This window comes from Lutjanus erythropterus, chromosome 7, assembly GCF_056507025.1.
Source record: "Lutjanus erythropterus isolate fLutEry1 chromosome 7, fLutEry1.hap2, whole genome shotgun sequence".
NCBI classification, from domain to species: Eukaryota; Metazoa; Chordata; class Actinopteri; order Lutjaniformes; family Lutjanidae; genus Lutjanus; species Lutjanus erythropterus.
In genome coordinates this window covers 26,001,795-26,029,738 of record NC_139323.1, presented here as the reverse complement: position 1 = coordinate 26,029,738, position 27,944 = coordinate 26,001,795, and the positions used below count along the sequence as shown (strand labels likewise).

Here is a 27,944-nt window from a genome sequence, read left to right as displayed (position 1 = left end):
CAGGAGAGGAGCCAAGTAGAAGCATATATGTGTGGACATGCACGCACAGAAATGCAAATATCCAGATGTAGGGCACACTTCATGGACGATCACGGAGGAGGAGGACTGAGAGTCGCTACGGAGAGTACAGGCAGAAGAAGAAGGGGAAAAGAAAAACGGAAAAAAGACAGAGGAGAAAGACAGACAGAAAGAGCTAGACTGAATCCAATAGAGAGACGAAGGAGATGAAATAAAAAGCGCAAGACAATAAGATGGAAGCAGACAGAGGAAAGAAACAACAAGAGCAAGAATATGACAGGAGGACAGAAAAACAAAAACAAAAAGGGTGATTTTCCACATCAATATCCTCTCCTCTCACACTGCTGTGTCCACTTGGGCAGCTGACAGGGGGGGGAGAGGGAGGGTGGGGTGAGGCGGTTGTTGTCAAGGCAAACAAACAAATTGGCCATTTTTAACACATCCTGATCCCTGCTCCTGCACCTCTGCTGACCATGTAGCAGACAGAAGTCTGTGCCATTTTACCTGAGCGCCTCAGATGGCTGATGTTGATGTCTAAAGTATCCACATCTCTCTCTGCGCTTTCCCTGCTTTCTCTCTAAATGTTGCCATGCACAAGTTGACCTCTATGTAAGCGCTGCAGAAGACAGGAATGAATCATAGAGGTGCTTATTAGAGAGCTGTATATTCATCAGACTATAAGAGGTAGGCTCTCTGGGGTGACTGCTAATGCATATGACTCACAAGCATCTGTAACAGCTGAGCATTTTTGCATTGTGAAGCACTTTTACAACACACAAAGTACAGGGCATTGTTTCGACCACATGCAGAGTTTTGTTAGCTAATTGGCAAGTCGCGTCAGTGAGCCATACCTTGTAATTTCCGACAAATTGGGTCATTCCTTTCCTTACGATCCCCACATGGAAATGTATAATTTGAGGATGCAGCAAAGATTGAGACTATATGCAAATGTATTGACATTTGAACAATTAAAGAGAAGGTCTTGATTTGTGTGGGTGTTAACTGCAGCGCCGGGGGCTTTTATATGGAAGTTATTCAGAATCTAATTTTGCGACAAGGGATAAATAAAAGGTTTCTGAAGCTCACCTGTGTCCCATTGAGGCAGTGAAGGCAGTCTGTTTGTGCACACTTGTAGTAAAAAATAGCTTTTGATATGCTTACTCAGTGGTTTGAGACCACGTATCAGAGCTTGGCATGAATAAACGGTCCACAGAAATGGGTGCATAATGAGATTTCTCTGGGAATACCTAATTTAAATCAATTTAATCATGTCACTTACAAGATGCGACAAAGGAATATGTCTTTTTATGAGCTCCTATATGCAAGAAGGAAAACCGGCATGCAGCCATGGTTAAATGAGTGGATTATGGCGCTGTTGGCCAAAGCCAAGAGAGAGACTTACTGACCCATTTAATGTCCACTTCCAGTGGAGCTGCATGTTGGATGTGACCCCATCCACTCCCCCATAATCCTACAAGAGATGATCTTGCCTCGACATGAGCAGTGTTATTGGACTTGACAAGAACCCAACTGTCTGCCACACAGGGTCTCAACATCACTTTGATATGATTGCGTTCCATGACGGAGAGAATCTTGCGACAAATGGAGTTGTTTGTGCTCTTGAAACACGGGGGAAAAGGGAGTGGGGCGTGCAGCGTAAAGCGGCAAATGCATACAGCATCAATCTCGCCCCCCACAATTATATAGTTGACTCATCCTCATGTTTATGCTTTAAAATTCTCTTTAAGAAGAGAAATCTGTGGTTAAATTAAAGTTTGACTTAAAAAAAAAAGTCAAACAATTAACACAGCTCTATCAGCTACATTGATGATTATCCATGCTCTGTTGAACAAACAATGCTTTCTTCATGTGCAAGTGCCAAGCTTTCACATGTTAGAGTTTCTTTTGATTTTTAGTTTTTTTAAAAAGCGCTGCTCAAAACACGTACCTTCAACTTTTAACACCACAAAAGCATTCTGATGGCTTGTTTCAGTGTCTAGTGAAGCAGGCGCTGAAACGAGCATCAAGATATCACAGAGAGGGCATCCAGTGACAGCCAGAAAAAAGTGCCATCATTTATGTGTCAACATCAGCCATGTGGGAGGACAAGTTTATTGACATCTTGATGATCATCCTGGACCATTCTGCCTTGCACTCATCGACTGCAACTCAACATACATTAGTCAGCAGCAGGGCCAGGCTCATGTCTCATTTGTCAGGAAGGGAGAACAGAGTCCTCGTTGACATTAAAATAAAGATGTGTGAATACAGAAGCCCTGAGGATCGAGTACAGTACGTCAGGTAGTGTTTGTTTCTAAACATGATCTACAGGATGGGAAATGGGCTCCTTTGGGTGCTTGGGGGGTCTGACTGTGTGAATAAACACTTGTAACGCAAGTTCCTTACACACACACATGCACACAGGTGCAACACACACAAATAATAATGCAGTCTTATTTCAAGATCCCTTTAAAGCCTCTATCAGTAATCAGTGTCCATTCAGAAAATGAATAAATCAATTGAGCGTGCAGCCTGTCTATACACAGCTTATTCCAAGAATCCATAACAGCTAAACTGAAAATAAAGGCTGCTGTGGAGGCTGTTACTTGATTTCTTAATAATCAGTTTACTGTGTATAAACACATAATGGCATGTAAAGACATGCTCCAATATATTTTTATTAGATAGCAGAAAAGGTGATATTATGACCACTTTTTCAGCAGCTGCGTGCAAACGCAAGGCGCTGCTTTAAATCAGCTCATCTGAATTCTCACTCTGAGACATTATGATTTGGACATGACTAAAATAAAGAAACACCTTTTGACTAGAGAATATTCCCCAATTGCTCTAAATTTACTTGTACTCTGTAGTATGCAAATGTTGTAAGGGCTGGCTCACCCCAAAATCAAAAATACATCTTTTTCCTCTGGCCTGTAGAGCGATATATCTATCTAGACAGTTATGGTGTGAGTTGCAGAATTCTGGAGATACCTGCTGTAGAGATGTCTGCCGTCCATCTAATATAAAGGAACTAGATGGCACTCAGCTTGTGGTGCTCAAAGTGTAAAAAAAATACGTTTAAAGAAAACTCAGAAGCAATGTCTCTTTCCAGAAATCATGACCCAGTTACTCAAGGTAATCCACAGACCTTGTTGTGAGAAGTCTCGTGTAGGAACTACTTTCTCTCTAGGTTCAGCTGGAACTACTTTCTTTCCTCAGGGGAAACCACCAGAATGAGGGGCTTCATGGAACAGTTGACTAGCTGACTATGAAAACCATGTGTTGTCACTGTGCATCATAGACGAACTGTTCATCTGTGGTCAGACATGTTAAAAAAGCAGAATTTAAGTGATTTAGAGAAGGAACAACCCCTGCTAGAAAGCAGAAAGCAGTCACTTTGTTACTGTAGTCAAACTGTATCTTCAGCTCAGACAAGCTTGCAGGGAGTCTAGTCCAATCAGACTGCAGCTTATTTATAAACAGCCTCTCAAAGCCAATCAGGGACTCTGCTATTTTACCTACTCCCATGTCGGTCCCACCTTCTTTAGTGAACCTTTTATTAATTATATTGGAGACCTTCGTGATGAGAATTGGTCCATGTTATTGTGGGATATCTCCCATGACTTTGACATCTCAAGCCAAGTGCCATTTAGTTTCATTACAGTGGACAGAAGGCAGATGTCTCTATGGCTAATAGCTCCAAAACTCTGCCACTCACAACAAAACTATCTAGATGGAAAACAGCACTACAGGTAAAAGAAAAAAAAAAAGTATTTTATTTTGGTGTGAACTGTCCCTTTAATTTAAAAAAAAGTATTTTGAAAAGTATCTGTGTTGTTGCCAGTGGAGAAACTTCAAACATGTTATTCAGAGTTGGAAAAACAAAACAAGAAAACATTTTTATCTTGCTGTCCGTGATTGAGGCAGCGTTCTCCTCAATGCCCCCTCTGCATATTAATTTTGCTTTCCAACCTGGACTGCATTCTTTGTCACAGTACAGCTCGCCTTGACTCGACTGGATTGATGCTGTTCCACCGGCTGAACCCAATTTGGCAGCCCTAGCTCATGTCCTATCAATACAAAAGTGGACGAGCAAACGCATTAATAAATATTGAGCTCTCGGATAATCTGTGGAAAAGTTGCTTGACCTCCGTGGCTCATCGCTGGCTGCGTCAAGCATTACGTGGACTTAGGACTCAGGGTGTGGAGGGGATTAGGATAATTACTGTTATTATATTCTCATTGTAAGAACTATCGCAGGCCTAGGCTAGCCTCCCCTCAGCTCTTGACAGCTAAATTAAAAACATACGCTGCTGATGTGACCCTGGATGATTGATCCCTCTCCCTTGTGTTTACTGTCTCTCCTCTCTTCAGCAGAACCTTGAATCCTTACAGTTCGCCTACAGAGTGTGAAGTATTTTTTTTAATGGCCAATGGAGATTTGGAGTTTCAGCATCACTTGGGGAATGATCTAACCTTGCCCTGGGCTAGACTTTGCACCTGTCCGGGCATGTATGTTTCCAGAACTGAAAATATATCTCTCTGTCCCTGTCTTACTCCCTCTAAAAAAAAGGGATATGCTAGCAGGGGTCCCTTGAGCCTTAGCACCAGGGACTCGGGGAACGCCTGGATGGTAAACCTCCACAAATCCCCTAGATACTGATCCCTTATGATATGGTAACTGGCTTCGAGGTGTTGTTTACCACAGAGCCCCACTCACTTCACCCCCCGAGATGCTTTCCTACACTCCAAAGCTTCCGTAACATATCTAGCACATATTAGATTCTAAATTAAAAATCAGTCAGCTGTGACACTTAATACATACATGGGGAATACCAAAGGAATATCAAAGTGCACTTGACAGCAGCTAAAATCATGATTTCAGCAATGCAATTTAACAATATTGTCTGCAGAAGAGATGATTGGGGGGTTGCATGGTTCTTACCATGTGCTGGATCAGGTGGGCCAAACTCCAGATTGTATCTCAGGATGTAAAAATTATTCCACACATAGAGCTGGTTATCTCGCGGATTGTAATCCACAGCTGCGATGTACTGGTACTGGTTGGGAAAGTGGATGTCAACGTATTCCCCACGGTTCTGTTTGGTATTGTAAATGTAATCAATCAGGCTCTTGCTGACCTCACTTTCATTGTCTTCATAGGTGGAGCGCACAACGTACAGTACTCCACAAACCATGAAGGCATTGGAGGCTGAGCGTTTATCGTAGGCCGTGTCCCAGGTAGCCTCGAAACGTAGCGTGTAGGGGTTCAACTGGCTGATCACCATCATGCCGTTGTTCTGCTCTGTGGCGTAGATCACCCACAGCCCGTTCTCGTCTACCGCAAGGTCAATGTCTGTTTTACCGCCCCACTTGTAGGGCGACGTGTCGTGGTAGTTGGCGTTATTGATGATCGCCTCGCCACTTTTGATTCGAGTCCGCAGGTCGAACTTGACGATGTTGCGGGTACGCTCCTTGTTGAAAAACACGGCACCGTCGTACACCACAAATCCGGTCCCATCCACCCGGTGGGGCAGCTTGTAGGTGACGGTTTGCCGGGCATTTTGGAAGTCGTCCAGGGAGGAATACTCAATGAGAGTGTCTGTCCTGTAAGGAGTCCAAGGCATGAAGTAGATTTTGTCGCCGGCTTGCAGTGGGTCTTTGCACCAGGCGCCGGCTTGTTGCTCCGCTTCAAATAGAAAGGAAGGATCACCGACAGCTTTCAGAGTCCCAGGACAAAGAAAAACTAGCAATGGGAGAAGAGTAGAATAAGAAACAGGACACAGGTTAACATGTGAGAAATCAAAAAACACAAAACAATATGTAACATCCATATAATCTCTAATGTCTTCATTTTGTTTTACAGGTTGTCCACGAGGAGTGGGGACAGACACACATTAATAAAGAGTGGCCAGAACACAACTAACATCTATAGCCAATATTCACAAGCAGTATAAGGATTTTGGTTTTGTGCATAGAAAGAAAAAAAGGAATAGGAAAGTTATTAAGCATAATGTTTTAATATATAAAGAAAGAAGCTTGGCCTCATAGACATTTACTGTTGGGAGTAGAACACAAATGAGGGGAAGTAGAACAGAAACAAAACTTAACGAAACAATTGGTCCTGTAAACAAAAATAAATGCAGCCAACTAAAGTCACTTGGCAACAAGACGGGAGAGGTTATGAGAGAGCAGGAGTCAGCAGAGTCTGCAAAATGTTTGTGTGTACTTTGATGTGTCTCAGTAACACCACCATTACTATGGTATATACCTGAGAGGCTTGTCATTACGAAGTGGTGCAAATGTCACAACCATTAAGATTTAAAAAACTTTTCATTACGGGTCTCTTGAGGTGTTTTGGTTGTTGCTCTGAGGCATAGGAGGCATAAGAATCAACAGAGGAAAGAGCAGCAAGTGGTCAGGTGAGAATAATGGGGAGAAGAGTGAGAAAGAGGGGAGGGGGCTCTGAGAGAAAGGGGACAGTAGAAATCAATAGCTTGAAAAAAGGGCCAAGAAACACTGTTACCATGGCATGCTATGGAAAGGGTTTGGAAGCCAGGCAATATGAGAGATTCTGCTGAGTAGCAAAAGCACCCAGGGAGAATGAGGAGAGGAAGCCCCTATGGACTGCAGCCAATACGCCCCCATTTACATCTTTTGGCTGCTTGTGTGCTGTCTTTTTTATGGCCAGCCTCACTTCCCTTGTTGCAATACACTGGCCGTTAACATTACAGTAGGGGGGGATTCTGAAGATGCGTAAGTCGGGGCCACCATGGGAAAATAGGTACTTTACAGCCAGATGCCACAAAACAAGGAGCTAGGGTTTGGATCGTGTCTGTTATTTACCTTTTTGCTCCACTTCTATTTTAAGCGTTGGAAGAGAGAATGAAAGGGGTGCAAGGGGAAAAAAAAGAGATTAATATGAATTAACTGTCATCGCTACGATTACATATGCAGAAACATGTTATGAGACATGGACAAAGACGGGTAGACCTATTTAGAGAAAGCAGGAAAGTTGTGAGAGAGATGACACACAGGCATCAGGGTCCTGTCTTAGAGAAAGGGTTTGATTAGAACATCGAGAGTTGGTTTATAGCACAGTGGTGGATGGATTTTAGATTTGACAAGCTGCCAACTGCCTGCGAGTATGTGCTATTACTAATGGCCTGACTTCTGACATTCAGAGGTAAAAGATTTTTGATTTTTGTTTGATACATAGGTGAGCAATTCTGGGAGAAGGATCTCTCCTTTTAGTTATAAAAACTATAAAAAATAACTTTCTGGGACTTGACACAATCCTGTGGATACTACCTTGAAGTAGTGGTGGAACAATTACTGAAAACCTTTACTTAAGTAAAAGTAAAAATAGCACATACCACAGTCTAAAAGTACTCCATTACAGGCAAAAGTCCTGAATTCAAAATGGTACTTGAGTACAAGTACAAGCATTATCAGTTATGTGTACTTCATGTATCAAAAGTAAAAGTATTCATTATGCAGAATGGCAACTTTACAAGTGTTATGGTACCACAGAATATTGTATTCTTCTGTCTTTATCACTAACAAATACATGTAAGAATATTTTAATATTGTAGTTCATCAATGTGGTGCTAATTTTACCATATAATACTTTGTATATCACCATAAAAAAGTAAATATATATATATATAGTATCATGTACATTTATAATTACACATGTAGTGAAGTAAAAGTATAAAGTAGCATTAAAGTGAAATACAGTACAGTGACATTTATTGCCTCATTTTATTTATGTTTACTGTAATTTCACTCAGCATGACTCTGGTTTTGTTGACAAGCCAAACCAAGCTGCTTTCAAACTGCTGTTTGTTTTAATCCACCCACCACCATAAACCAAACCCAGTTACATGGAAAAGAAAGTGTTTCTTTTTCAAAAAGACAAAAGCTTAATATAAAGTAGAATATATTTCCTTGCTAGATCTTTGAAATAGATTTGAATACAATAAAAGTGGCAATTTTTATCATTCTAGAGAACGAAACACCTGACTTAAACCACAGACTGTACATAAAGTCGTGGACGTAGCCACTCACTGGTTTGTAAAGTAACATTTTGAAGCCTTGAGTTTGGCATTATGGCCGTCCCCATCATGGATTTTTGAAACCATATTTGGACACTGTTGCATTTCAACTCCGACTGAGGTCACTATGAACTACTTGATAATCACAAGATAACACTCCTTGCTTTATCAGCTATTTTACTTTAAAAACGAATTGAAATTAGTGGATGAGACCATAAACTCATTCCAAAAACTTTTACTGAGGTAATAAATCAAGTGAAAAGTACATTAATTTCCTCATAAGCTTACATACATCAAACATCTCCTTGCAACCAGTGGAGTCACCCCCTGCAGGCCATTAGAAAGAACGCAGGTTTAAGGCACTTCCACATTAGCTTCACTTTTCAGACCAAAAAGCTACGTCCACATTTTATTATACAGTCTATGACTAACATGAACAAAAGTCCCTGTGTAACCCGCTAATCTTACTTCGCTACTTTTAAAATTATGAAGCCATATGTACACAGAAAAAACAAACTAATTGTGGCCTTATCAAGGCAGCAGGTAATCAGTGTAATTCACTGGAGCAAAAATACATTAATATAGCTTATGTGCACTCACTGTTGAAACATATTTAATTCCACAGTACAGCACTGCACTTAATTTGTTGAGTTACTTTGTGCCTCCAAATCACGTCTGCAATAAATTAGCCAACATGGGCACATTCAAAGACACTCTGAAGGCAACTGTGCTAAGAAACATTACCCAGTCCATTAATCTGAGATGTCAAAATGAGACTGATTTATAAAACATCACAAGATTTAAAAGTTAAAAAAAGAGTACCAGCTTATTTTTAACTGCAACAACAAGACTGACAATTATTTATGACCAGTTAAGAAAAAATCTTCAGAAGAGACGTTCCTCGGGTTAGTCTGAGGCCAAGGTCAGACCAGACGACTGTTCAAGCCTGGAGTGGGTTGTAGTGGGGTCCTCAACCAAAGGAGGAATATAATATTTTAACTTTTATCATATTTTTTGGAAGTTGGAAAATAAGGGAGGAAAGAGCGTTGGCCACTTTGATTGATTGTAATTCAAAATTCCTAGTTTGATCACTTTGCTTGACTTTATTATGTTCAAACCTACACATTAAAAAAATTTACCCAGAGTTAAGACATTCCTTAAGACAAAATCCTCTCATAATGGTGTCAGTGGTCTAATGTACATCTATTATTGTCAGAGTCATTTACATGAAAAAGTTTGAGAACCACTGAGCTCAACAATCAGTCTACTTGCTGTTTAATTAGCACGTTGTTGACAAAATGTGAGGGAATTAAGATGAGCATCACAGAAAAATGTCATTCAATGAAACTCAGGAAAAATATGATTATAAAGAAATTCTCAATCACTTCTTATTATGTGGTATTGAAATGTGCACAAATTCAACGGAGAAATGTAGTTTATCTCATTTCATTGTTTTGAAACTTCTTTGACTTAAAAAGCAATTTCTACCAGCACTGATTCAGGCACATTCCTATTTGATGCAATCTAATTTCAGATCTATTCTTTCAACAATATAGTAACTGTTTACTGGTGGAGATGTTAATCTTCAAGTACAGACTGCTTGTGTCAGTTCTTTTGTCCTTCATCTACACTTGCATTAGTTTTTGGCTGTGTCTTTCTCAGATTTCAGTCTCAAGTGAATTCACAAAACAAAGCCTCAACCACAGAAGGCCTGCAAGAATGAGCGTTCAAATACTAATTGTAGACATTTTGGGCCAGTTTGCACCGTGGAATAATGTGAGCAATCACAAATTAGGTTTCCCTTGAATCCTGCAACCCTCCGGCTCCAATTAGCGCAGGTTGATATCAGAATTTGAATCGGTTATAATTGTTGAGTCTGACCTAGGCTTCAGTGGTTAAAAAAAAGCAGTGGAAACTAGAGATTCAGAGGGATCCGTAAATGAATGCACGCCGGTCTGGAGAAGAAATTTAAATGTGCTGCAGCTAACTAAGAGATCAAACATGGACAGGAAGCAAACAAATTACAAATTACAAAAAACTGTGGAGTTCTCAGAAGCTGCCTCAGCCACATAAAAACAGAGCAGAGCAAGGAGAAGAGGACAGAGAAAAGATGGCGAGAAGGAAACCTGGAAGGAAAAGGAGAACACATGACGGAAGACCTGATGACGTTAGTAGAAATGTAAAAATAGAAATAGCAATCAGTGTGATCAGAAATCGGTCAGTGGATGAAGAGAGTGAGTCAGATAGCCGGGGAGGTTTCCTGCAGATTGCACAGGGGGAAGGGAAGAGAGTCAGTCACTTTTAATATAGCAACATTAAAAACAAACAAACAAACATGAGACACATCCCCACCCACACTAACCCCAAACACCCTAAACTTTCTCTAAAAGACATTACAGACTTTCTAGGAATTTTTTGCTCTCTATGACTTATCACTAATCACATTATAATGACTATTAATAATTACTGTTAATAATCAGGCGTTCCATCCTGATATGGATGGATGTCTGCTGTCAACCGCAGACTCGGTTAGTGGCTTCAGTGTTTAATCTAAATTAAAGCATCATGTAAACTACACTGAATAAATAAAAACACAAGAAAAACACCAAAGGGGCCCCCAAAAAATCATGCTGTTACAGCTTAACTTCAATTTTCATAATCTGGCCATCACTGTCACACGGGGCAGGGGGTTTACTGGCATTAAAATGTGATGAAAAATGAAAACATTAGCATTGAGGACTGTTTATGCCCACTGGCACAACTCTACAGTTTTGCAAGGGCAGAATGGAAATGGCAACTTTTTTTCTTTTTTGGTTCGGCATTTCAGAATAGCTTGCACAGTGCAGTCTTATTAAATAAAAATGTCTTGGCTTTTATGTTGCCTGATTCAAGCAATTACCAGAGCCAATTCAGAGGGCAATTCAGTGCCAGGTGAAGGCAAATTTTACATCCTTGGCTGGAACATGAAGATAATGTTGCTAATGAGGGCAGCTCATGACAAGAAACCAAATTATGAAGCCAAAAGGATGAAAATGGTGGAAATGCAGGCAACTTGTTGCAAAAAGCCACTTGCACAGAAGTGAAAAAATCCAAAATTGCTTGTGTGATTATGCAAATGCTTAGACAATAGAATGAATTAATTTGATAGCACACTACATTCAGTCAGTGACAGAGACAGAAAACAACTGTTTATAATATTATGTTATTAAACTGCTGGCTGTATTTCATGGGACAGACTTTAAGGGGCAGGAGTTACAAGTCAAAATGAGGACACTGTCTGTGGTCCCGCTGTTGATCAGCTTAATGGGGATTTAATACATTTTCTTGCAAAACAACTTCTCAAGTCTTGTATCTGAGCAAATCCAGGGGATCCTAAGCTCCTGAATCACTGCAATGTTTTAATCACAAATCTTGGTATTTGGCATATGATCTATTCCATTGGAAAACTAGAAAACTGGAGTAAGGTATTTGCTATCCCATCTGAAAACTGCTGTGAGGGTTTGCTCTGGTGAGGAAAAGCTCAGTAAATCTTCCCCTATGATTGCCTTTCTCTGCGTTAGTCTGACTCTACAAAATGATCTGGGGTATATGGATTTTATTTTGGGGGGGAAGAGGAAACAGAGGGCTGGTAAGAGGGAAGAAACATAACACAGAACTCGGCTGCAAAGCACAATCTAGCACAGTTTACAACAGGGCTTGAGTGGGAAAGGCTGGAGTGGGCTTGTGTGGACTGGATCAGACTGGGAGAACACTAAGCACTTACCGGGGCAGTTGCGATAGGATACATTCTGTGTTCTTGGTCCTATTCTGGTTGGGCATGGACCTTGAGAAGCAAAAAGATGGGGCTACAGACATGCAAGTTTGAAACTGCATAGAGTAAAGTGGATTTTTCTGTTCGACAGACTTTGCCAGGACTTAGAGTCCTTGGGCAGAAGTTTATTTTTCACCACACTACGGCAGTCTCGGCTGTTTCCTTGGTGCAAGAAGGAGGCAAAAGACAATCATAACAGTGGGTGGACATGAGTGCACCTTGAGGCTAATCCTACTATTAAGGTTTGAGGTAACACAGCAAGACATAGGATCGATACTTCACTTAACTATGAGGCAAGTGGAAAAAAAAAACAAAAAAAGCAAGAAAACAAGCAGTTAGGCGTTTAGGGGAAAAGCTACAGGATTTGGGTCTGCTCAATAAGGTGGACTCAAATACTCATTATTGCTTATTCCATTTTTAATTACAGGTCCTCAAAGCCTTGGAGAGGTTAACCTTTAAGTTGTAATGAGTTTCACCACCTAATGATGTTCACTAATGCATTCTGATTCAACACTAAGGGGAGCAGCATGGATAGGTATACCGGTAATGAGCCATGTAGGAAAAAGGTGTTATATAAAATATATATATTACAGAAATATAAAAATGCAGCGTAGAATAAAGATGCATTATTTGGAGCTAAATTTCTCTTTTCGGTCGATACAAAACAGACATCGGTGTACAAAATACTCATTTAAATCTACAAGAGCTGCCAAATCTTGCCATCACTCCCACTCTAATTATTTCATTTCCACCTGATTAGTGATTCTGGCAATTCATCTGAATCTTTGTCATTAATCAGTTTGTAAAGGTTACATGGGGGAATTTCCCTCACAAATTGCAAATGAACGTGGCAGCTTAAAGGACAAAGGGCAATCTAAAGATTGTTTGGGAGCTGAATGGCGATGAATATTTTAGCATCTGAGGAGCGGGCAAAATGTTAACACTATCTCTTCTGATGAAATATTACCTTGTTGACTTACGAGTGGAGCCATTCTGTTGAGTTACATAATGAAACATCTGTTAACGTATTTCCAACACCTGTTGTATGGATGTATATTAAGCCATCAAGGTGAGCTGTGTTTTGCGCCTGATAGACTTCTCCCTACAAGACTTGAGTAATGAAACACTCGCTTGCCATCACAGAGAGTCAGCATGACTTCCTTCCCCTGCCCTCCCTCTATTGTGCTACCTCATAACCAGGCTCGTCGATCCGCTGGAAACACGGCGAGCACATCAATAATAAAGGCAGTACAGAAGAGGACCAAAGGGTTTTACAGGTCATATTTCATGAAAAGTTCATGGTGTGACACAGATGGAAGAAGAGACAGAGGAAAAAAGGGTGCTGGAAGGTGTTGCACATGAACAGAGCAGACTGTCTGGACAAGGCAGGAGGAAGAAATGGGACAGGATGTGGTGTGACACAGAGGGGACAGAGACAAGGGGCAGAAAGGAAGAGAGGAAACTGAGAGGATGGGAGGGTGGGGGAGGAAGAGGGGGAGAGGAGGGGAGGGGAGGAGGGAGAGTTTTCAATTCATGACACAAGGGTCATACTTACTGTAGGGCACACACTCATACTGGACCTCCAGGTACTTGTAGGTCCCCGGGCAGGGGTCAGGGAAGACATCTGAACCCGTGATCACGATACACTGGGTCCGATTGTTGCATCTGATGGGAGAAAAAAAAAGAGCGAGATAGAAACACGTTTAGGAACAATAACCTTTATCCTTAAATACATTCATGCTAGGCTTCTCAAGCAAAGGAAATCGTCAAAGGCAGGGGGTTTCCTAACGGTTTCAGCTTGAGACCCAAAGGGGAATCTTAGTCTCTCCTCGGGACAAAAATATATCATGAATTGTAGGGCTGCAACTAATGATTCATTTTCATTATCGATAATCTGTCAGTCAATTTCTTGATTAACTGGTGTGCTGTTTGTCCCATAAAATGCAAGAAAATGATGTTTCCCAAAGCCGAGGGTGATGTCCTCAAACGTCTTGTTTTGTCCACAACCCAAATATATTTTGTTTACTCTCATAAAGGACTAGAAAATATTTACACTTGAGGAGCTGAAATCTGAAAATTTAGATTTTTTTAAATTTAAAAATAGACTCAAAATGATTAATCAGTCATCGCAATAATTGACGGCTAATTTCATGGTTGACAACTAATCAATTAATCGACTAATTGTTGCAGCTCTAATAAAATGTCACAACAATGTTAAGCATTCTCATTTAAATTGGATGCAAGAAATGTTGAGTTGTTTTACCAGTGAAATAAAATATCTTTAACGGGACAAATGGGAGCAGATCAAAACGAGACTTCGTACTGAATTAATGTAGTGATGGCACGCATTTCCTGGAGTGAGTAGTTTAATAAATTTACTTTTTACATACAAAAATACAAATGTTACAAATGTTATGTTCTGTCAGAACATGGTGGTTTATGTTGGTAGTAGTTTTGTGGTAGTTTACAGTTTAGACCGGTAGTGACGTGGTTGTTACATTTCTTGACCTCAGCTATATTTTGCCACTGTGTTTTAAAGTTCTCGTCCAAATCCACAATTCGATTTGACTTTTAATTTTAGGGTCACATTTCGGTTTGACTTTTGATTTCACTTTGTTTTTCTCAGCACTGACTAGATAACTGTATTCAGTGGACAGCAAGGGTCAATCAAAGAAATTCAATACATCACTGACTCTGGCAGTGTCAAGTCGAAACATGCAGCTACAGGCTCCTGCTCAGCTATGCTGCATCCTCTTTGAAGTGTTTTTTTTTTTTTTTTTTTGGTCACATGCCAAACACACTCATTAAAGAGTTAACGTTGCTGAGAACTACTTCCTTTCTCTCATTCCACGTTGAGCCTAAGTTTGGGAATCACTGGCAAATCCTAAATATTAAAGCAAGTGGAGCACAAAAAAAAGCAATAATAAATATTCTTAACTCATCTTCAGGCTGGTGAATATTCAGATCCTCCAACAAAGATGTTAATGGAGTCAGCGAAAAGAATGGTGAGCTGCTGTTACCACCACGCAGCATCGCTATTTAGTCTATTAGCAATAAATTCAGGGCCAGCTCCATTGCTTTTTACTCTGCACTCGCCTACTGGGTCTTCTCTGCTACACGTATGGCGGCAAAGAGGTCCCTTTGTGCGCTGCACCATTCTGTATGTCTTTTTCAAGAGCTTGGATAATCTGTCTGACTTTGTATAGGCCAACTGAAAGAATCCAAAAGGCTCTGCAGCGTTTTTATCATGCAATATTACCTGCCTAGTCAATAACTGGCCAACTGTGTATTACATTCCCGGTTTTCTGAATGAATCTCACAGCTACACACTGCTTGGCACTCCTTCTGTTCTTTAACTTTGTCCCTGCTAGTCGTGATAATATCAAATCCCTACTGTGTGTATGTGTGTGTGTGTGTGTGTGTGTGTGTGTGTGTGTGTGTGGTGTTATACATGTACCTGCTCCTGTACAATTGGAATAAAATTTGGAATTAAATAAAATGTAGATAAACAGCACCAATCAATGCACCAAATATATGTGGAAGCAGATAAAGCCTTATTCACACTGGACTACAATTGCACGGGGACCTCATGCAATTTTGGAATTTACCCCCTACATCTGTGTATCGTGGGGCGCATTTGCCCGGGATAAACAAAGTCTGTGTGTTTCACTCAAATGTCCCGACTTATTGATTTGAGTTTGCTCCTTCTCTGAATGGGTCTACATGCTGAGTAGCTAGATGAGGCCCTCGAATTTGCACCCAAAATGCCATCAAAGGTCTCACTAATGATTTCTACTGGAGCCTCCATAATTCTCCACCCAGAAGAGCAAAAAAATACCAAAATACTCATCAAGGCATCACTTGTCTAAAAATTAAAAAGAAAAACTATCAGAGTGAGTTCTGTGTTTAGAAAAATGTGTGTAATTTATGGTACATTTTTTAGACATACGATTAAGAACAGAGACAAGTTCTATACGTCTATGTCAAAACAGAATAATAGAACTACGGCTAAATATAAGCTTGGTTATCAGTAACATCAGCTTTAAAAAGAAACTAAGAACAGCAGTTATTAAGACAGAAATTGGTTTAAGCTACATAGTGTTGTGCAGTTCTTTATTTACAGTTGTTTATGCCTATCTTACAATTTTATTATTTGCTTTTATGGCTGCAATTAACAGTTATTTTCATTATCTATTAATTTTCTTGAATAATTGATTAGCATTTGGTCCATAAAAATTAGTTACAAAGTTTACTGCCATAGAGGAGTTATAAAATTTGAGAAGGTCAAATCAGAGAATTTTTTATTAAGAAATGACTCACAACGATTAATCAATTATTAATATAGTTGGCGATTCATTTGCTGATTAGTTGTAGCACTATTTGTTTTAATGATTTACTGTTGAGGTGACATTATAAATGAGAGAGACTTACTGTTTTCCTATTTTTTATTCGTTTTGTTTAGCTGATGGTGTTGACTATCCATAACGTGATGTTTTAATATTTTGTCTTTTCGTGTATTTGTGTGGAGCCCAAGAGGAGTAGTGATAAAAAACTAACAGGGAACCTAAATAAATAAAAATAATTTAAAAATCACATGGAATACCTAAGCTTATACTCTGGATATAAAATTTGTTTTCTTACAAAAACAAAATCATGTTTAGGTATCATATATATGTGTGTGTGTGTGTGTGTGTGTGTACATTCTGTTTTTCATTTCACCAGCCTTTCTCAGCAGTGTCAAAAGTTAATTTTGGTCGCTGCCTTTAACATCTGGAGAGCAGACATTCTAATTGAGCCTGTGCTGTGTTCTGAGGCCAGGGGAATTGCAGGTGACCACCCTTTTGCTGTACTGAAATCATGATAATGACATCAATACCCCGAGCAAGCCGTCTCTGCAACCAGAGGGACTTAAAATTCTACTGGCAGGGCGAGGAGCCAGATCAATAACTCTGTTCTGCTGATTTAGCAGGGACCAGAGATAATATTTGTTTCTTCTTATCACAGACCAGTGCGCCCATTTACAGCAGATCATTGGAAAATGTATTACTGGTAGCATTGTATTGTGCTTTGGGTTTTGCCTTTGTTTTGGGCTGCTGAGGTAATCACTGCTCTGTGTCCAAATGTTATTAATATAATATTAGGCAGCCCAGTGGAACAGTGGAGACTTGCTTACTGTCGAGGTGCATGGCATTGACACAGGGGGCTGGAAATTGGCGCTATTTAGGTTTCAGATTGAGAACAACCACATTTTTAGCTGCATACCATGAATGCATGCAGGGTATTATATGGTTTACAGCACAGAAAAATTATTCGGGAACTTAAACAAACGGCTCCTGTGTTCATATAAAAAAAACCCTCTAAATCACAATAACGGCGGGGAACAGAATTAGCCACGACTTTTTTCTTTTTTTTTCTCAAGCACAAAGGCAATTCATCTCCCTCTTCCTCCTGTTCTATTTCTCCCAATCAGCATGTATGCCAATTAAAAGAGTTCACACATTTTTTTTTTCAACAGAGAGCACTTTCACCAAAAGAAATAAAAAGGGATTTTGTGGCTTTTGGCAATGTTAAAGCATTATATCATATCACAGAGCCATAATAACACATATTTGTGTCTGTGTGTGTGCATCTGTGTGTTTAGTGAAGGTCTCAAGGGGAATTTCACTTTATTAATGACCTTCACGTGTGATAACAGATGAGAATATCAGCATATTGTATTTGTTTTTATGGAAATGAATCACTGTTTTGGAATTAAAACATGCACCTCATGCTGGGCCCATAATACGCCGCTTGTTTTCGTGGGTAATATTTCATGACTCTGCAGCGCTTTCCATATATTATATGGTCACTTTGATGATTCTGTCCCCTCTGCTCATGCATAAGCATATCATGCAGGAGCAATATAAATTACAGTGCTTTATCTAACAGATTCCAATGAGACCGGGAAATGAATGCCTGCTTTATATTAGGCATATGAAACAGAATGATATCAAAAAATAAAATTCATGACACTAATGAGACATAGACCTGCCATCGTTTCTCAGGCAAATGTATTAAACAACAGAACGTAAGCACCAGAGAGGAAAAAAACTCATATTTCTTTTGAAACAATGTTGACATAAGTGTTGATAGCTCTTTCTGATATATTGCCCTAATTTTAGAGCTGTGGAGCAGGGGCGCCCTGATCCACGGGACTGTGTGACTGTGATTCCTTCTCATCTGTGAAACCTTGGCCATCTCCTGAGACCAATTGAAAAAACCCTAATGACTTCTTCCATGCATAGTCCTAGCCCTCAATTTGAGAGAGAGCATGTAATTGAAATTCCTCCCATAAAAAGTTCAGCATTTGGGCCTGCCAGGGCACAGGTCTCAAAGTGCACACTAATTAAATACATGTAAAATATGATATCTCTGACTATCTTTTGATAGTCTGAGGCTATATAGTAATTAATCATGTACATAATGAATATTAAGTCAAAGGAAGCTTTTTCTCCACTTTCCTCCAGAGTGAAACATTCTATTTCTATAAATACCTTGACTGCTCAACAGGATTTTACTGAAGCAAAAGTAAAAAGAGGACTAATTTATTTTATCCTATAATGCAAGAGAGAGAATAATTAGACAGTTGGAAACGGAGCTCAATATAAAGTACTTTGGAAGCAAAAATATTGCAAGTTACCCTTTTTTGGAGGGAGATTACCCAACTGTTTGGTTGTATTTTGTATTCACTTACATCAATTAAAATATGCAGTTCTTTATGATTTTCTAACAAATTATGTCACACATGCTTTATTCTGTCATCACAATTTTTTATGACTTTGCCAATCAATTTGTTCCTAATGCCTTCAATTAATTGTTTTGCTGTTTCCATTTTAAATGGTGCCTTTTAAAAACACCAAGGTACTGGTGTTGCGGAGGATCCTAGTCAAAAACACCCAATACTGCCATGCAGTTTTAATACATTTAAGTATTTATCGATTGAGTTCATGTTTGCTATTAGTCCTAATTCAAAGTATGACACAATATCAGTGTGTCAGTCATTTTGAAGGATATGAGGACAGATGCACTAAATACAGTGTCTATTTTTGTGTAAAACAATATGAAAAATATGAAAATAGGAATAATCTTTTTTTCTTCAGATGACATTAATTACAAAACTAATACTGTTAGAAGAAAGAAATAATTGGGGCACCCCTGTAGCTCAGTTGGTAGATCGTGTGCCCCATGTACTGAGGCTGTCAGTCCTCCACGGCCACCGGACTGACTCCCGCCTGTGGCCCTTTGCTGCATGTCATCTCCTTTCTCTCTACCCCCTTTCCTGCCTTCACTTCAGCTGTCTCTGTCAAATAATGGCATAAAAAGCCCCAAAAAGTAATCTATAAAAGGAAAGAAATAAGTTTGCATTTTGCTTTGATGGTTGTTTCTTACAGCTGTTTATTCTTGGGGGGACCCCCGTTAGTAGTCAGTCAGTAATTTAAATATGTTGGCAAGATGAGGGTTGAACAAAGGGTTATCACGTAGAAAAAAAAATATATTTTTTTTTAAGAGCTCCATACTCTGAATATGACTAATCTGCATTGGCTAAAATCCCAAATCTGTTTCCCTCTATCAATTTCGTTATGTTCTCAGTGTGCCAAAAATTGTAAACTATTTTTTCTTGAAGTAAAACTAAAATATGATGGAGCTACTTTCTGCTTTGATTGCCTCCATTTCCCCGAGCAGCCCCGTTAATCACACTGCAGTACTCCAAATGTAATCCCATCACATCTCTGACCTTTTGGGAGAGGCAGACATCAGTACAATTAGAGTGTCATAGAAAATGCTGCTTGGATTTGATGCAAATCTCCTTTAAAAATGAGCACTCCCCGCTGACAGCGGGAAGGGGCGCGATAAGATGCCAACAAGGTGTAACTGATAGCACTCCTGATACCATGTATCCACATGCAATTTAACCTTTTCCACTGCCATCATAAAGCATGTCAGAGGAATAATTGGACATGAAGATAATGTGCTAAATGAATAATAAATTGCCTTGAGTATGAAAAACTCTATTTCCACTAACAAATGAGGTAAAAGGCATTAGTTAGGTACAAGGCCTGACTAAATTATAAGAGAACGTTATTCAGATCTGTTTTTTACTAATCCATCTTTAGGAACAGACACTACGTCATTTTAATCAACGCTTCTGTGTACAGTAGATCAGTGTGAGCTTGCAACTCAGCTTTGTCTTAAGTATATTTTATTTTACAGTTTATTCATATGCACCCCCCTTCTTTAAATATAAAGAACAAATGCACTGTAGTTAGTATCACAAATATATTGTTACAACCATTGCATACTTTTCCCACCAGAGACCACTGACGAGTTTTTATTTCTTAACTGTAAAACGTCCTGCTCAGCACACAATTCCCTTTCAAAAATGCTTTTGCCAATAGAAATGTGCAACTACGGGACTTTCAAAATTCCTGAATATCCATATTGATTTTGGACTCAAAAATCCAGTATCTGACAGGTTAAATTTTAGTAATATGATATAATATTAATATATGAGCCAAAAAGCTTGGGATGCTTTTGCAAAAAGTCTGTATGTAGTCCAACAGTTGGCCACTACTGTCAGCTGACATCAGCCTACCACAGCTATATATGGATCTACATCAGCATCGGATAGGAAAACTTATTTTTTTGACAGAACATAATGCAGGTTTTTTAATTAGTATTTTTTGTTTTATATGCAGTATTTTATGCATATTAGGTCATTTTTCTTGTCCTGTGTCTATTACATATTTTTGTCCCCAGTGTTTGATAACCACGTTTGAGAGATCATTACAATATTGACCAGTATATAGAAATAGAGTTTTTTTTTGCTCCCTAATAAGATTAGAAATTTTATGCACTTTCCTTAACTGATAGTTGAAAATGCAAACAACCAATTAATCAGCTGAAATAAGTTTTATCTCTTTTTTCCTAATTTTCATATTTTTCTTGTCTTTCTTTTTTCTAATTTTAAATTTCCCTATTCAACAAATGCCTCTGCTAGATTAAAAAAAGTCATATATGATGCAATTACTGTCATTTCTAGACTGCTGATTAATTATCAATTATTGAGTAATACAGATTTACTGAATTAAATCATTAATGCCGATTAATCGATTAATGATTTATCATTAACATCTCTACTCCCTAACATCAATATTGGCAACAGACCCAAAAAACGAGTGTTTGTCAGGCTCTAGAAATAATTGTAAACTGTCTTGTGTTTATGCCTTTGACTGCTTTTAAATAGAACCAGTATGGTCAAACATGAAGACCTCTCATAACCACTTAAAGTGTCTCATGTGACATGTCATGTTGCTCATGTGACACAACCAGTTTAGACTAAGGGTGAGACGCTCCTTAATTGTTTAGTCCTAGATTGTTTTGCCCCCGCTGCTCAGTTTTCCATCCCTCAACACTCCATAGCGTTCAGGAAGCCTCAGCAGCCACTTGGAATTCAGAATATAAAAAATAGCATCGGCAGCGAAAACAATCGCCGTGTAACTGGAGGAGAAAAGCGACATGAGTGAGGGGAGCACATTACAGAAAAAGGCACAATCTACTTCCTGGTGCTCCCAGTTTGAATTTCAATCAAATTAGCGTCTCTTAAACTCAAAGTGACCCGTCTAGCTCCATTTCATCTGAAATGCTGATGAGGTTCATGGCACAATTATCAAGGCAGACATCTCTCTCAAGAGGCAAGCCTGTTGATGGCAGACAGGCCATTGAAAAATTAAATCATTTCCAGGGCCACAAAATGGCAGCGAAAGAAACAATCTGTTGCAAGCAGGACACAAAACACACACACAGACAAACACACACACACTCTTGATGTATAATCACCTCCAATATCAGTATATTTAGAGCATTTTCTAAGGGGGTGGCCCAATAATGTTTCAGGAAATAGGTCGTTAGAAATTAACCATTAGCATCCTGCTTTCAACTTGAGGTCTGACCCAATATCCGGGTAAAACTTGTAATTACTGTCATGTGCTTGTGTTTATGCTATATTTACTGGAGCTGCCAATGGTGCTCAGCGGGGGGATACCAGGCTCTTACAGAGTCTGCTGGAGGGAGGCCGTCTGACTCACATCCGTCCATCTTGCCTATTGATTTTCAAACCAGCAAAGGTATATCGTCATGCCACTCAAGTCAATAGGAGTACTATTGTGACATTCTGCAGCTCTGAAAGTGACCTTTATAAGACGGCAGAATGCAACGCCGGTACACCCGAGCATGAAGCCGAAGCTACACAGGAATGGCTTCAAAACAACAACGTCAATGTCCTGGAGTGAGTCCACATCAAGAATCTGTGGCTGGACTAGAAAAAGGTTGTCCACTCATGACCTCCATGTAACCTGACAGAGGTTGAGCGGTTTTTGTGAAGGAGAAGAATTATAGTGTCCAGAAGCTGATAGAAGCTCATCCACACAGACTCAAGACTGTAATTGCAGCCTCAGGTTTATCCACTAAAAACTGTCACAGACGGAGTGAATACTTACACAAACATATATCTCACAGTATATTTACATCACATTTCTAATTACTTCAGATCACTTTGTAGAGTTACGTTTTCACTTTGACATAAAAGGGTCTTTTTCTGTTGATAAGAGGTTTTAAAAAAAAGCCTAATTTAAAATTATAGACACTGTATGTGACCTTTTTCTAACACACCAATTTTTTGTATCAGTGTCCAGCATTTTAACAATTATCCGAATCTGGTTTTTTTTTAAATAATATGATTACCTTTAAGATAAATTAATTTAAAAGTCTCCACTTAATGTCTCACCCAAAACGCTCATTGGTTGAATGTTGAAAAGTTCTATTTAAAGGCATTAACAGACACCAATTTTTAGTTTTACTGCAAATGTTCCAAATGTGATTTTAGATGTCTGATTCATCTGAAAAATATAAAGTGTATGTACCGTGACATATTTTAGATACAGATTGTAAAAAGGGTATCACTTAACAACACTGGTGTGTGAAATCTGCATCTTACACACATTATCAATTGCATTAAAAAAGCCGCTGAATTTAGCTGTTTAATAATCAGACTGGGGTGCCTGTTTTTGGAAAACCCAGCCAATTAAATACCTGAGGTACATTATCACATTGATGCAAAAATCCAAAATGACCATAAAGCAGTCCTGCTCATTGACTTCCACAGTGGTCTAATACACGTGTGTCAAACTCACAGCCACAGTTCACCCGAGGGGCACCATGTTCTCCTGCCTGAGAGATGATTTTGATTTTCTATTAATAGCCTATAGGCTACTGGCCCGTTTCCATAGTGTCAACAATGTGCTGCAGCGCTACAAAATTCTGAACCGACCGCGTCTCCTGCTGAAAATCTAACACTGTTATAAAACAGCAGAATGAGCGGGCTGTGCGTGAGCCGTTGCCATGGGTACCCATTAAAAAACAAACGGTGTTCTGACAAGTCAATGATTAATCATTCACTCAAACAAAATCAGCAGTCAAGAGGAGTGCAGGCAGATGAAAATACACACTTAACAGTAACTAGAAATGAGCCTTTAAAAGGTTATTTTCCAAAAAAGCATGCCCTGTACTTTTTTTCAAGGTGTTCTCTGCCCACACAACAGTTTACTACAGGAGAGATATGTATTCGACTGGGCTACTTAATTCTCAGTTTTCTTTACATTTATTTTTTTGCCACAACAATAGAATCACTGGATCAAACCCCAGTAAGTAAGTTCTGGATATGCCCCTGCTTATGTGTCCACAAATTTATTTAATATTTTTTAGATGACTCCCTCAGAGCTTAAGTTTGCCACACTACTTTTTCCCCCAAGATTGTTCCACCTAGTCCCGCCCTACTGTACTGTGATTGGCTAGTACTCTTTGCCTCTATGATGCGTCCTTGTGGTTGCCAAAATTTTTTTCTAACGTTGTCTCTTTTAAGCACAAACCATGATCTTTTCCTAAACCTACCTAGTTTTCTTGCCTAAAACTACCCAACTAGTTTTTATGCCTAAACATAACCAAACTGCAACTGAAAACTGAAACTAGTTTTAAAAAAATGAAAAATAAAAAGTCATCTACAGAAAGTTATCAGTGACAGTTAGCCTCCTGAGTGAGAGTCCTGTGTTTGATCAAATCATCCACCAAACCCTCCTCGCTAAATTTCTGGTAACTGCTGATATCTACATTAGTGCTCACAGCCAATCAGAGCACAGTAGTATTAGCCAGTCACAGCATGACAGGGAAAAAATAATGTGAGTTTGAGACTCTCGGTCTAATGCAGTTGAAGTGATAATTACCATGGTAAAAATGGCATGGCAAATATGGTATGACTGTTGCCTGACCCTACTGTCATAATAATAAAACATGATATAACATGTTTTTTTTAAAATCCATGCCCCACATTTTAATATACAAAAAGGCTTTACTGATATAATTTAATTCCAGTGTTAGTGTTATTTGTTGGTGTGATCAGTTGTTTGGCTAATGAGGATCACTGATGATTGTTTCTGCACTTTTTAATTTAGCACATCATCACCAGTATAGTGTTGAGTAGAGAGCAGTTTCATGCCTCATGAACTTGTGTACACCCCTCTGAAACGCCCGAGCTGAATCTGGATCTTTATGAAATCTTAATCTGCTGTGCTTTAAATAAACACCAACAGAGTGTGTGTACAGAGAGGAAAGAACAAGGCAGCGTGCTGTCAGGCGGCAACAATGGAGCTCCTCGGAGAGCCATGCAAGCAGTCCTGTCACTGATATAAATAGTGTAAGCAGCATCATTTAGGCTCCAGATCTGCCTCACATTTATCGACAAGAACATGAAAAATACACCTGATTACATGCTAACATTACCAGGTCATTTCAACTTCACAAATCAGCTGTTACCAACCCTGAAAACTTAATAATATTTGTAAAAATCTGTCACACTTGAGCTATGCCATCACAACACAGAACGTTTCAAACACCCAATGGAGATAACGATCGTTTTCGTGATAATTATTAATGATAATCAACTGAGTCCGACTCTGTCCTATAATCCCACTAATGAATTTCACGTCCTCTGTTCGAGAGCTATCTGCTTTGATCATTCTTGTCAATGATACGCTCGTTGGAAAACCCATGATCCACCGGCTCGGCAGGACCCAGCCATGTTATGTTACAGCGATCAATGACCTTGTTATCGAATACTTACAATGAAGCTCATTAGTCAAAGAGAAATCAATAGATGTAAGCCACTTATTCATATTGTATATCTTAATATTTTCTTTTTGTGCGGATGATTAGTCAAAATGTGTCATTGTCGTCTTTACTGTTCCTCAAGCTACTGCGATAAGCACTGGTGGTCAGATTTAAATCAATAAGCGCCAGATGGTTAGTGCATGTGCAGCTAAGTGCATTACAAAATAATATTCCGACACATTTGAATTACAGTTTTAATCTAGTAGATGTTATCTGTGTGGTGAGAATGTGTTGTGGTTGGTTTGGTCATTATCATTATCATCAGTGCAGATGAAGGAATGTAATTATTAAACTAGAAATCCTGAAAAGAAGGACATGAAAAATCACCTCGCTGAATATTATTATCAATGAATTAATTATTTCAAACTGTACTGCCATGCAGTTTCACATCTGCTGGGGAGGTGTCCACGTGAAAAATTCCTGTACAGATTATCACCCACTTGAGTCGACTAATTGCTTGCAGCTGAATGTTCTAATTGAGCCACAACAGTCCTAAGGCTATTTTCATAAAATCATTGTGCTCATGAATATAATATGCCAGCCAGTTATAAAAACAACTTGGAGTGCCAACAGGATCTATCAAACTCAGCGAAGCCTCAATCCAATTCTCCACACTTCAGGACCACATCAATTTCGGATGTTGAAAAGTGAACACAGTTTTCCACACAAGTGCTAATGTCATTTTTCCCCACACACTTAAATTAGTGGGCCGGGGTAATTATGGCAACAAATATTTTGGGCTCTTCAGTCCTTTACTGATGGAGACGGTACAGTAAGAACATACACAGTGTGTGCACACGCTTAGAAATAAAGGTGCTGACTAGAACCATAAAGGAATCTTTGGCTAGTCCTCAGGGAGTCATACCCAGAATCCAACATAACGGGTTACACTTAGAACCATCTATTAAAGTATTAGGGTGTAATGGTTCTATCAAGAACCCTCTCTGGAGATTGTATCCAGAATCCTTTCTCTCTGTAAGGGTACCAACAAGAACCGACTCAGGAGGTTCTACCCTATTATATTCCAAGAGTTTTATCTAGAACTCACACTTTTATGTCATTGGACAAAGAACCCAAACAAATGACAAACAAAAAAATGTTCTCTGGATTATAAAGGACCCTTGATGAACCCTTTCTGCAAAAAAACAAGCAAACGGTTCTGAGTAGACCCTCAGCCCTTCAGGAAGAACCCTTGTTCGTAAGAGTGCGGTGGATTGCCCCACATATGGAACATTTCAGCTGGGTTCGCCTCAGCAGGAGCCAGACCAGAGTTTTGACTTGTGGAGAAGTGGAGGACTCAGACCTCCTAGCAAACAAACATTTCATTCCAAACAGGCAGAAAATTCACCACATTCCTTGTTTGAGGATAATTATCTTTGGCAGCAGAGTCATTGTTTCATTACATTTGCTTCCTTTTAGTCTATTCCTGTAAATAAATGGACAATAGATTAAAAAAAAACACTAATTAGTCCCATATGCAATCTTGGGCCTTTGTCAAGCTGTCCTTGAATCTATTTTCATGACAGAGGACTGTTTTAAGTTTCTGCACTGATTACACACACAATGTTTTTATGATATAGGAATTAAACTGTGCATCTTAAATTGTATGGCTCATTTCCACATAAATAAGACCATAAACCTGCTCTCTCACTCTCCATGGTGATATATTTCACAAGAACTTGCATACTGACAAACAAATTATCTCTGTGTGGCACTTTATGTAAATATATGCGAGTCACTTTTTTTGCGTCAGTTGATCTCTTTTGGAGTTCTTCCTGCCGTACCTGATGTGAACTCAAGTGAGGCACCTTTTGTGTGATTTTTGAACCCACGCACCTGAGAGACACCCTTTTTTATCACAGGACCTTTTCTTAGAACGCACATATTTCTCTCTTTGCTCTGAACACAATAGCTCAGCAGTGACATTGAAATGCTAAAAACACATTTAAAATAACATCTGAACTTGAGGCCCTCTGGTGCTCTCAGGATATGCATATGAGGAATGAACCCCGGTCCTGTCTGCAGACGGCAGTGGTGGAGAGAGCATTTTCCACGAGACTGTTTGGGATTTGTTGTCAGGTGGCTCCTGCTGGGTCAGTATTTGTGCTTCAGTGGACTGTTTTTGTACAAGCGAGGCTGAGGGCAGCACAATACACAGGGCCACAAGCAGGGGAGCACGCAGGCTGCAGCCTTTCAAGACAGACAATGTGAGTCAGCTATCTGACTTCATCAAATAGGGCTTGACAATAAACCCCCTGAATACAAGGGCTCTACTGTTTTATTTCATTATTTTTTTGATTTCCCAAGGCAGCTTGCCAAAGTTGCTGACGGCCTCATACCGCCCAATATCTCTCTCTGTGGCACTCATATGTCATTCCAGCCTGTGCACTTTGGCTCAGTTGGCATCCCTATGTGACAACTGGTCTCATGTATAAGGTCTCATGTGTACGGCGTTACCAGAGGACCCCTACTGAGCCGCGTGTGCGCGCCAGTCCATGCGCCTCCGCGTGGGTTTGTTCAATCTTTGAACATGAGTGAGGGGACATCTCTGAGGTTAGTGATCAATCTGTACGGGTTAAGGTCCTGCAAAGAGTCAGCCCATAATCTGACCAACTAAGATGGAAGAGCAATATGTTAAGGAAATATCAGGACATGTGAGGAGGCATTTAAATAATTTTCCCAAAGGTAGTAAAATGACCTATTCACAGCAAAATAATAATAATATAAGGAAATACAGTTAGATGACAGGGTCTCAGCAGATACAGATATCACCACACACTTACAGTAGGTCATAAGTGATG

General features: G+C 39.5%; 1 protein-coding gene across 20 annotated transcripts in view; it reads right to left on the bottom strand.

Annotated features, from left to right (window-relative positions):
- adgrl2a (adhesion G protein-coupled receptor L2a) overlaps positions 1-27,944 on the bottom strand; it is a 126,828-nt gene that overhangs the window by 43,685 nt on the left and 55,199 nt on the right. For 19 of the 20 annotated variants that reach the window (XM_084723328.1, XM_084723334.1, XM_084723329.1 and 16 more), the window contains exons 4-5: positions 13,442-13,551; positions 4,964-5,764 (exon numbers count right to left, since the gene is read on the bottom strand). In XM_084723328.1, the coding sequence (XP_084579454.1) occupies positions 4,964-5,764; positions 13,442-13,551 (911 nt within the window). Of the gene's footprint in view, positions 1-4,963; positions 5,765-6,864; positions 6,880-11,838; positions 11,899-13,441; positions 13,552-27,944 lie in introns of all 20 variants that reach the window. The other variant, XM_084723335.1, reaches the window with a different exon arrangement.